Source organism: Sphaerodactylus townsendi, linkage group LG04 (genome assembly GCF_021028975.2).
Source record: "Sphaerodactylus townsendi isolate TG3544 linkage group LG04, MPM_Stown_v2.3, whole genome shotgun sequence".
Lineage (NCBI taxonomy): Eukaryota > Metazoa > Chordata > Lepidosauria > Squamata > Sphaerodactylidae > Sphaerodactylus > Sphaerodactylus townsendi.
In genome coordinates this window covers 3488812-3500642 of record NC_059428.1, presented here as the reverse complement: position 1 = coordinate 3500642, position 11831 = coordinate 3488812, and the positions used below count along the sequence as shown (strand labels likewise).

The window sequence follows — 11831 nt, the reverse complement described above, 5'->3', positions numbered from 1 at the left end:
CTTTCTTTCTTTCTTTCCTTCTCTCCTTCTCTTTCTTTCTTTCTTTCTTTCTTTCTTTCTTTCTCTCGTTCTTTCCTTCTCCCTCTGTCCCTCTGTCCCTCTGTCCCTCCGTCCGTCCGTCCGTCCGTCCGTCCGTCCGTCCGTCCGTCCGTCCCTCCCTCCCTCCCTCCCTCCCTCCCTCCCTTCCTTCCTTCCTTCCTTCCTTCCTTCCTTCCTTCCTTCCCCTGATTTTTGCATTCATCACAGTAAAAAAGACAGAGGAGAAATTACCGTAGAACGTCAGATAACGTTCAACACAATCACAGATCTCACCCTATGGTGCAATTTGTGGATACTATTTGATTTTTACCTCCTGTGTTTTTACTGGTTACGTCTGTTGCTTTTCCACCGCAGTGCTGGGCAGAGGCCCTCGTGACATTAAACTGAATTGAAGCGACTCCACAACTCAAACTAAGATACTGGCAAAGTTTTGCCACAATTCCAGAGCAAGTTTTCAACCTTGCCACGGAGATGCTTTCGGGCCCCAGGCTCTGGGGTTTTGAAGCGAGCAAGTCCGCCTTCCCCAAAACCACACGGCCAAACAAAACGCCACGTTACCCTGGTATGCAGTCCCCGCACAAATCATCTGCTGCAGCTGTCCCGGGACTCACGCGAACCCTCTTCTTGTCCTCACACCGGGTGCGCAAGGCACAGAGTTCCAGCCCATGGGTGGAAGAGAAGGCGTCCGCGGAGCACGGCCTGCAAACCATTCCCAGTCCTTCCCCGAAGCCGCATGTCTGGGAGGGAATCAAAGAAAGATGCTGTCACACATCAGGCACAGCGGGAGGCCGTCTGGATTGCATTTTTCGGGTACTGTTTGTGCAATAAACTGCTTTCTTTAGTTATGTGGAATTTGCTGCCAGGGGATGTGCCTCAGGCATAGTTGGCTGTAGAATGGGACGAGACAGATAACATGGAGTGGAGGCCCATCAGTTGGAGAGGGGCCATGGCTCAGTGGCAGAGAACCTGCTCCACATGCAAAAGGTCCCAGGTTCGATACCCGGAATCTCCAGTTGGAAGGACCAGGAAGAAGAGTTTGTATTTATGCCCCACATTTCTCAACCATGAGGAGCCTCAAAGTGGCTTACACACTCCTTCCCTTCCTCTCCCCACGATAGACACCTTATGAGGTAGGTGGGAGAGAACTGGGACTAGCCCAAGGTCACCCAGCAGGAATGTAGGAGTGCGGAAACACATCTGGTTCACCAGACAAGCCTCTGCCACTCAGGTGGAGGAGTGGGGAATCAAACCCGGTTCTCCAGATTAGAATCCACCTGCTTTAACCACTACGCCACGCTGGCTCCTTTAAGGTCAGTTCCGCACTTGCGTTATCGACCTACGTTGGAGCTGCGTTCGACCTAAGTGCTCCACACAACCACTGGGATCGACGTGGTTTTGTACCAGCTTCGCCCCGTGTAACGGTCAAATTTCCGACTCCAGTTGGGAACTCCTACTTTTTCAGGGAACCCCGCTCGAACTCAGCTCGATTCCAGTAAAGTGCGGAATCTCTGGTGCCAGGAGTCCCCCATTCAGCCAATCACAGCTGAGTGTTTCGGGCATGCGTACAGCTGGCCAATCAAAAAACGCCACCTTCGTCCCTCCATTCCTGTGGCAGTTTTTTAAATAACGTGTGTGGGGATAGACGGAACATGGCCGTAGAACAGCAGCCAATCGGAACGGAGCGGCGAAGAGGCACAGGATGATTCCGCCCTCCAAGCTGGGATCAAGCTGGTTGCAGTGGGGAACAACAATGGCTTCGACCTAGGTCAGTACCCTTCTCAGGGAACTGGGTCAAACCATTTTACTCGTGTGCGGAATCGCCCTAAGAGACGTAAGACTTCTAACTGATCTCTGGAGAGCCGTCCCCAGTCTGAGCAGACAAGATGGACTTTACTGGACTGAGAAGTTGATTTAGTAGGAAGCAGCTTCATGTTTTCCTTATGAGGCACGGGCATGTTGTAAGCTAACAAAATCAGTTTCAAAATACAGCCCACTCTGCCAGGCAGAGAATGACAATTGCAGGAATCCGGTTAGGAAACTGTGTGTGCTGGAAAACAAAGGGGTGGGCGAAAGGATGAGTATAAATGGTTGGGGCTGTTGCTTTGCCCTTTGTAGTGATTCGCTCATCTGGCAGCGAAAGTGCATGACCCGACGAGCGCCACGGGTCAGTGGCTCATTCAGTGCTCGAAAGAGGCCTTCTGCCGGAAAAATCAACTCAGAGATGAGCACATACTTGCTTGGGTTTGTAACAAATGTGGAGAGTAATGCCAGCATGCTTACAATATGCCACGATGCTTTCATAGAATCATAGAATCCTAGAGTTGGAAGAGACCCCCAAGGGCCATCCAGTCCAACCCCCTGCAATGCAGGAACACACAATCACAGCACTCCCGACAGATGGCCAGCCAGCCTCTCTTTAAAAACCTCCAAAGAAGTGTGACTCCATCACACTTTGAGGCAGTGAATTCCACTGTCTAACAGCCCTGTCAGGAGGTTTTTCCTGATGTTTAGGTAGAATCTCTTTTCCTTCACCTTGAACCCATGGCTCCTGGTCCTATTTATTTATTTTTATTTATTTATTATTTGATTTAATATACCGCCCTATCCCCGAAGGGCTCAGGGCGGTGAACAATATAATATCATGTATAAAAACATATATATAAGTTAAAACAATTACATTCTAAAACAATATCCCACGAAACCCATATGCAACCCTCCCAGAAGAGAATAATGGGTCCCGATGATGTTAGGGACCCCATATAGTGGGGGGGGGGGGGGCGGGCAGTCTCTGGAGCAGCAGAAAACAAGCTTGCTCCCTCACCAACATGGCATCCCTTCAAATATCTAAACAGGGCTATCATGTCCCCCTTTAGCCTTTGCTTCTCCAGACTAAACATCCCCAGCTCCCTAAGTCTCTCCTCATAGGGCATGGATTCCACACCTTTGACCATTTTGGTTGCCCTCCTCTGGACCTGTTCCAGCTTGTCAATATCCTTCTTGAATTGCGGTGGCCAGAACTGTACACAATATTCCAGGTGAGGTCTGACCAATGCAGAATAGAGAAGTACAATCGCATCCCTCGATCTAGACACTACACTCCTATTGATACAGCCCAGAATCACATTGGCTTTCTTGGCCGCCGCATCACACTGCTGACTCAAGCAGGGCTGTGTCTTCTTGGCATTCAGACGTCAAAAAGTCAAAAATTTGTGCTAAGGCATGCATAAATGGTACGTGTCGACACGCTCCAAAAACAACCTGGCAAGCATTAAGACTATAAAACTGCCTCTACTTTTTTTCTGAAATTCGGCCGAGAAAAGGCCATGCGTGGAATTCCCTGCACCCCCAACCATGGAAAGAGAGAGTTAAGTCTCATAGATGGCTTACCCTGTCCGGCTCCTCTCCTGGCGGACACCAAACGCAAGGGAGACATCGCCCTTCGGTGCTCCGGAACTCCTGTTCTCGGCACAATTGCGCCCGTGCGTAATGATAGCAGAACGCCTGAAGAAAGAACCAGAGAGAAATTGTGGCTCTTAATTTCACATCGCTCTGGGAAAACAGAAGCACGACCAGTGGTGGGATCCCAAAATTTTAGTAACAGGTTCCCATGGTGGTGGGATTCAAACAGTGGCGTAGCGCCAATGGGGCTGGGCGGGGCACAACAGGGGCGTGGCCGGGCATTCCGGGGGCGGGGCATTCATAATTTCTCTGTTACTATAAAAAACTCTTACTGTAAAAAAAAGTTCCTAATTTCCAGCTGGTATCTTTCTGTCCATAATTTAAACTCATTATAGCAAGTCCCATCGTCTACTGCCAACAGAAACAACTACTTCTCCTCTGTGCCTGTCAAATACTTAATACTTTCAAATACTTAATTTTGTTTCAAGAAATCAAAAGAAGGAGACTTTCCTTAAACAAGGAACTTTACCATATTTCTAAGACGTGTTTTTAAAACAGCCCAACGGGGAGAATGATCCCGTTTTCTACCTTCGCTAACCAGCCACGTAGGAAACAACAGGACTTGATGATTTTTGGACCTAATGGGATTTCTAACGGAAAAGCGGACCCGATTAGTAACCCCCCTCTCGGCACACACAAATTATTAGTAACCCGCTCTCGGGAACTGGTAAGAACCTCTGAGCTCGACTCAATTCTATGAACACAGATTTATTGCTTCACTTTGTTTATCTGTTTGCTTCACGGGGAGGCAAGGTGGCTCGCGTCATTTTGCTCTCCTCCGTTTTATCTTCACAACAGCCCTGTAGGTTAGGCTGGATAGGTGTGACTGGACTAAGGTCAGCCAGCGAGCAGGTTGGGATTCAACCCTGGATTTCCCAGGTTCTAGTCCAATGCTAACAAACAAGGCCTCTCTGGGGAACAGAACAAAACTTGTTGGGGGTTGGGGAACTCTGGCGTACCTGGAGTGCTACAAGAGAGACAGTGTGGTTTAGTGGTTAAGAGCAGCACACTCCAGTCTGGACAACTGGGTTTGCTTTCTATGTGACACCTGGGACAGTCCATGCCACACTCTGGCCCCTTCCGCACACGCAAAATAATGCGTTTTCAAACCACTTTCACGACTGTTTGCAAGTGGATTTTGCCATTCCGCACAGCTTCAAAGAGCACTGAAAGCAGTTTGAAAGGGCATTATTCTGCATGTGCGGAATGAGCCTCTGTGTGAGTGGAAGACTATAATGTGAAGAACTGGATATGCTTCCCCGCTCCCACACATTATTATTATTATTATTATTATTATTATTATTATTATTATTATTATTATTATTATTATTATTATTATTATTATTATTATTATTATTATTAATTGTATTTATAAACCGCCCTCCCCCAGAGGGCTCAGGGCGGTGAACAAACAAATAGATAGAGCACAGTAAAAACAAGTTATAGATAATCATTAAATATGGCTCTATACATTAAAATCAACCCCCAATTAAAATGCAGCATCTTAATATCAGAATTACCGATGGCGTCCTACTCATGGTCCCCTAAGAGAGGGGGGAGGAAGAGGGAGGGGGGAACGGCAGGGTCCACAGGTGTTAGAAAAAAGGGGGGCATCAGCGGCCGGACCCCCCGAAGGCCCGGTGGAACAGCTCCGTCTTTCAGGCCCTGCGAAATTCAGAAAGATCCAGCAGGGCCCGCGTAGCTGGAGGTAGAGCGTTCCACCAGGCAGGGGCCAGAGCTGTAAAAGCTCTGGCCCGGGTGGAGGTCAGCCGCATCATTGAGGGGCCAGGGATCACCAGCAAATTTGCCTCTGCTGAGCGCAGAGGCCGATTTGGGACATGTGGGGCAAGACGGTCCCATAGGTACGGAGGTCCCAGGCCGCGCAAGGCCTTAAAGGTCAAAACCAACACCTTGAAAACGATTCGGAATTCAATCGGTAACCAGTGCAGGCGGCACAGCACAGGTGAGATATGGTCTCTGGCGGCACCTCCTGTGAGCAAGCGTGCCGCCGCATTCTGGACCAATTTTAATTTCCGAATCAGACGCAAGGGAAGGCCTGCGTAGAGCGAGTTGCAATAATCCAGTCTGGAGGTGACCGTTGTGTGGATCACGGTGGCCAGGTCCGGTTGAGAGAGGAAGGGGGCCACCCGCCAGGCTTGGCGCAGATGGAAAAACGCAACCCGGGTTACATGGGCCACCTGGGTCTCCATTGAGAGAGCCGAATCCAGGTGGACCCCCAGGCTACGAATGGAGGAGGCTGGTGCCAATGTAGCCCCCTCCCACACCGGCGGCTGGAAATCCCCAACCCCTCCCTCCCGCCCCAGCCAAAGGATCTCCGTCTTTGACGGGTTCAGTTTTAACCTGCTCTGCTTCAACCAACCAGCAACCACCTCCAAACAATGCTGGAGAGCCGCAGGGGCGATGACCATTCCCCTCTCCATCAACAGAATGAGCTGAGTGTCATCAGCGTACTGATGACAGGTCAGCCCAAAGCTCCGTACCAACTGAGCAAGGGGTCGCATATAGATGTTAAATAATAGCGGGGACAACAGTGCCCCCTGAGGCACACCACAATGAAGTGGGCACCTCCGGGAAGCTTGGTCCCCGCACCACACTTGCTGACCCCGATCCCGGAGAAACGAGACAATCCACTGAAGGACGGTGCCCCGCACCCCGGAAGCAGCCAGGCGGTGGGTCCGGGCCCTGCGGGACCTTGGGGAGTTCCGCGGGGCCTGCAAGACGGAGCTGTTCCGCCAGGCCTTCGGAGGACCCAGCCGCTAACAGTGCCCCGTCTTTGGCCCTTAACATCCGGGCCACAATTCCATCACTGAGACTCGTCATGCCTCCCTTCATCGTGGGGAGGGAGGGATTTTATATTGTTGAAACACTGGACGCCACCCTACATCTTGAATTTTAATTTTAATTTAAATTTGGACATATTGGTAAACGCATCGGGATATTTTATCGCTGCTTTTAAATGTTATTAATTATATTGTTTTCAAATGCTGTGCACCGCCCAGAGCCCTCCGGGGATGGGGCGGTATAAAAATCCAATAAAATAAATAAATAAATAAATATTCGTGATGGCGACAAGAACAGTCTCCGTCCCATGCCCAGCATGCAAGCCGGACTGGAAGGGGTCGAAGGCCGATGTGTCCTCCAGGAAGCCCTGAAGCTGCTCCAACACCACTCTCTCAATTACCTTCCCCAGAAACGAAAGATTCGAAATGGGGCGGTAATTGGCCAGATCTCCAGGATCTAACGATGGAATGGGAACGCACCCTCAAACTCAGCAGGGAGTGCATAAAAATCCAATCCAACGCAACGGCACACAGAAAATGCGATACACGGATTGGCTACATGACACAAGAGGTATATCAAAGATTACCAGCTGTATATAAAGGAGGAGAGAGAAAAAGGATAAAGAAGGGCTACAAAATCCACAGGTATTTTCATTTCTTCTGCCTGCATGTCCAGCAAAGAGCTCAGTGCGGTTCTACACTGATCTCCTTTCCCCATTTTATCTCCACCACAACCCTTTGGGGGGGGGGGGTTAGGCTTAGTGGGTGTAACAACCCGAAGAAGAAGAAGAAGAAGAAGAAGAAGAAGAAGAAGAAGAAGAAGAAGAAGAAGAAGAGGAGGAGGAGGAAGAGGAGGAAGAGGAGGAAGAAGAAGAGGAAGAAGAGGAAGAAGAAGAGGAAGAGGAAGAAGAGGAGGAAGAGGAGGAAGAAGAAGAGGAAGAGGAAGAAGAGGAGGAAGAGGAGGAAGAAGAAGAAGAGGAAGTGTAGTAGTAGTAGTAGTAGTAGTAGTAGTAGTAGTAGTAGTAGTAGTAGTAGTAGTAGCAGTAGTAGTAGTAGTAGTAGTAGTAGTTTGGATTCATACCCCACCTTTCTCTCCTGTAAGGAGACTCAAGGTGGCTGACAATCTCCTTTCCCTTCCTCTCCCCACAACAGACACCTTGTGAGGCAGGTGGGGCTGAGAGAGGTCAGAGAGAACTGGGACTGGCACGAAGACACCCAGCAGGAATGTAGGAGTGCAGAAACACATCTGGTTCACCAGATAAGCCTGCGCCACTCAGGTGGAGGAGTGGGGAATCAAACCCGGTTCTCCAGATTAGAATCCACCTGCTCTTAATCATTATACCACGTTGGCTCTCAATGGTCACCCACTGATGGTCTGCAGATTCAAACCCAGTTGTCCAGGTCTTAATCCAGTATGTAGTCAGGTGGGAAGAACTGTGGCTCGGTGGTAGAGCCTTTGATCAATGCAGAGGGTTCCTGGGTTCAATCTCCGGCATCTCCAGTTAAGGGATCAGGCAGCAGGCGACCACCAAGTCCAGGGTTGCTATACAGAGGGATTGGGTCCTGCGTACTCCATCTCTTTCATATCCCTGCCTTCCAGCTCCTGTTTATCAGGCCCCTTCCGCACATGCAGAATAACGCACTTTAGGAGCAGCAGTGGCGCTGTGGTTAAGAGCAGGTGCATTCTAATCTGGAGGAACCGGGTTTGATTCCCCGCTCTGCCGCCTGAGCTGCGGAGGCTCATCTGGGGAATTCAGATTAGCCTGTGCACTCCCACACACGCCAGCTGGGTGACCTTGGGCTAGTCACAGCTTCTCGGAGCTCTCTCAGCCCCACCCACCTCACAGGGTGTTTGTTGTGAGGGGGGAAGGGCAAGGAGATTGTAAGCCCCTTTGAGTCTCCTGCAGGAGAGAAAGGGGGGATATAAATCCAAACTCCTCCTGCTCCTGCTCCTGCTCCTGCTCCTCCTCCTCTGGATTTTGCTATTCCGCACAGTAAAGTCCAGCTGTAAAGTCCAGCATTGCAAGTGGATTGAAAGTGCATTATTCTGCATGTGCGGAAGGGGCCTCGGAACATCTATCTTGGACAACAGCCAGTTGCCAGAAGAAAGATTCCCAACCAAGTGTTCTTACTGCAGGGAAGATCTGACTATGTTGGCAAGACCTGACTCACTGCCAAGTCGAGATTACAGAGCACGCAGCTAGCAGAATGCGTGACCAGTCAGCTTTCTAGCAGCGCGGCAATTGAAGGGTCTGCTTAAAACCACATCACGACTTGCCATTACAGCGATGTTCAATGCCCCTAAAATTTTCCTCTCCTTGTCTGGGATTTCACCACACTGGGCATCTTCAATCAGGAGTTTATTTTGGGAAAGGAGGCAGGAGCAGAGTTCAACCTGCCCGACCTAAGTGATATTTAAGTGCGGCAGGGTCACCCGGCTGAGGCTAAGATGATTCACCCGGTGACCTCCCCATTTGTTAAAAGATTATAAGTTAGGACGGCAGCTTCCAAAGGGTGCTTCAGAGCATGCTCACAGGCCGCAAGAAATAAACAAATATTAGAGACTCTTCTACGCCCAAAGTAACCCGTTCATCGAGGGAGTTCCCGGCCCTCTCTCTGTAAGATCTTGGTTGGCATCCATTCTGTCACTTTCTCCTGTTCTGTGCATCACATCCATCCATCCATCCATCATCTTCCTATCTTCCTATCTTCCTATCTATCTTCCTATCTATCCATCTTCCATCCATCTATCCATCTTCCATCCATCTATCTATCTTCCATCCATCCATCTATCTATCTTCCATCCATCCATCTATCTATCTTCCATCCATCTATCTATCTATCTTCCATCCATCTATCTTCCATCCATCCATCTATCTTCCATCCATCTATCCATCTATCTTCCATCCATCCATCTATCTTCCATCCATCCATCTTCCATCCATCCATCCATCCATCCATCCATCCATCCATCCATCCATCCATCCATCCATCCATCCATCCATCCATCCATCCATCCATCCATCCATCCATCCATCCATCCATCCATCCATCCATCCATCCATCCATCCATCCATCCATCATCCATCCATCATCCATCCATCCATCCATCATCCATCCATCCATCCATCCATCCCCCCTCCCCTCTCTCTCTCTCTCTTTTCGATTTTGTATACCACCCCTCCCCCAAAGGGCTCTGGGCGGTGAACAACACAATAAACCGAACAATTACATTAAAACCCCTTTAAAACAGCAGATTAAACAAGATTACACTGGCGTCCAGCACATGGGATTGGACTATTCAATCACTCCCCAAACTGAGAGATGGATGATTGACATGCCTTTAGAGTCAGTTACACAACGGTACCTGGGAATTTGTCAGGTCTCTAAGCTTCCAAACGTAATGTTCAAAATGCATCCTCAGAGAATCACCACATTCCCATTAAGAGACTCTTCATGGTGTAGAGTCAGCGTGGTTTAGTGGTTAAGAGCGGTGGGTTCTAATTCAAACCAGGTTTGATTCCCCACTCCACGAGCACCGGACTTTTATCTGGCGGACTGGATTCATCCCCCCTCTCCTACACATGAAGCCTGCTGGGTGACCCTGGGCCAGTCCTAGTTCCCTCCGAACTCTCTCAACCCTGCCTACCTCACAAGGGGTCTGTTGTGGGGAGAGGAAAGGAAAGGACTTTATAAGCTGCTTCAAGACTCCTTACAGGAGAGAAAGGCCCCTGCCGCACACGCAAAATAACGCGTTTTCAAACCACTTTCACAACAGCTTGCAAGTGGATTTTGCCATTCCGCACAGCTTCAAAGAGTACTGAAAGCAGTTTGAAAGTGCATTATTCTGCATGTGCGGAATGAGCCAAAGGCGGGATATAAAATCCAAAGCTCCTCCCCCCGCCTTCCTCTTCCTCGTCTTACGGAACCCTTGGGTGTGTTTTCTCAGAGACGATTGAACCCTACAAGGGGGTAGCTTTGACCTCAACAAATGCCCCCCCCCCTAACAATGTCTGTGCCTGAATACCAGGGAATATTACGAAATCTATGTGAGGACAATCTTTTCCCTTGGTCCTTAAAGCATGTATCCCTCGCCATGAAACCGTCTCATGCCTGTGACTTCCATCTACACGGGGAAAACAAGGATTTATTTTTACAAAAGCACGTCCCCCGCCCCCAATTGTCTTTGCAGAGATCATTAGGGAGAAAAGGCACTAGATAAAACTGTACTTACTGCAAAGATGCTGAAGACGGAACACAAGCGCGCGTGCCTCTTCATCTTGAGGGATCGGATGTCACAGCAACCGCAGGATAAAGCTGCCAGAGAATAAAAGAGACATGAAAAGATGAAGGCGTCACCTGAGAATCCTTCCGTGGCCCTCTGCGCACGAAACGTGGCCTCCGCGACTCATGTTTACCTCCCACCCGCATGTCTGTTGCTCTCTGCAAACTGCAGCTGGTTACGGAGGGAACCCATCCGCTTGTGATTCAGTTCGAGGAGGAGGAGGAGGAGGAGGAGGAGGAGGAGGAGGAGGAGGAGGAGAAGAAGAAGAAGAAGAAGAAGAAGAAGAAGAAGAAGAAAAAGAAAAAGAAAAAGAAAAGGAAGAGGAGGAGGAGGAGGAGGAAGAGGAGGAGGAGGAAGAAGAAGAAGAAGAAGAGTAGTAGTAGTAATTTGGATTTATACTTCCCATTTCTTTCTGTCCTGTAAGGAGACTCAAGGTGGCTGACAAGCTCCTTTCCCTTCCTCTCCCCACAACAGACACCTTGTGAGGCAGGTGGGGCTAAGAGAGTTCTGAGAGAACTGTGACTAGCCCAAGGACTTCAGAGGTCACCCAGCAGGAATGTAGGAGAATGGAAACACATCCGATTCACCAGATAAGCCTCTGCCACTCAGGTGGAGGAGTGGGGAATCAAACCCGGTTCTCCAGTGTTAGAATCCACCTGCTCTTAACCACTACACCACATCGGTGTACGTAGAGTCATCCTCCCTACGTGGGTGACCATCTCACACTCTTCTCCTCTGGGACTTTTCTCAAGTCTGTGGCTCCTGCAAATGGAGGAAACCTTCCGGGTTCACACATCAAGAACATTTAAGGAGAGTCAGACCCCTGTGAGAAAGTCGGGTCTCTCTACACGCGTACTGAGGGTTGATGGTCTTGTACTACAATGAGGTCTCTGTCCTCAGACTCCGCTCCCAAATATCCAGGAGTTTCCCAACTTGGATCTTGGCAACTCTACCCAACTTGGAACTGGGCAACTCTACCCAGACATCTCCCACACGGGCCAGGGGGGATTTAGGAACCTGTTAGGTCCTGGTACAACAGTCAATAAATTGGACTCTGGATATAAAATCAGAAGTCTTCATTGGGCTGTCAGCAGAGACTCAAACGGCAAGGAGTCAGATCTAAGGATCCTGGCTTCTTGCAAACATATGTATTCCTTTCGGTTTCCGGCTCAAATACCCCCTTCCATCTTCCCGCAGATTAGTAGAACAACAAGGTGTGAAAAGCTTTGTTATGGAGTTCTGAGCGT

At 49.4% G+C, this 11831-nt stretch overlaps 1 protein-coding gene across 2 annotated transcripts; it reads right to left on the bottom strand.

The window, feature by feature from the left end:
* Positions 1–211: 211 nt before the first annotated feature.
* Positions 212–10617, bottom strand: LOC125432005 (tumor necrosis factor receptor superfamily member 19-like). 2 transcript variants are annotated; one of them, XM_048495294.1, is made up of 3 exons: positions 10534–10617; positions 3427–3588; positions 212–776 (listed from the first exon to the last, which is right to left on the bottom strand). In XM_048495294.1, exons 1-3 carry the CDS (start codon positions 10576–10578, stop codon positions 594–596), a joined length of 390 nt encoding a protein of 129 aa, XP_048351251.1. In that variant the 5' UTR covers positions 10579–10617; the 3' UTR covers positions 212–593. The 2 variants fall into 2 exon arrangements, with proteins under 2 accessions (XP_048351251.1, XP_048351252.1); XM_048495295.1 differs by having other exon boundaries at positions 3427–3540.
* Between the last annotated feature and the right edge of the window lie 1214 nt (positions 10618–11831).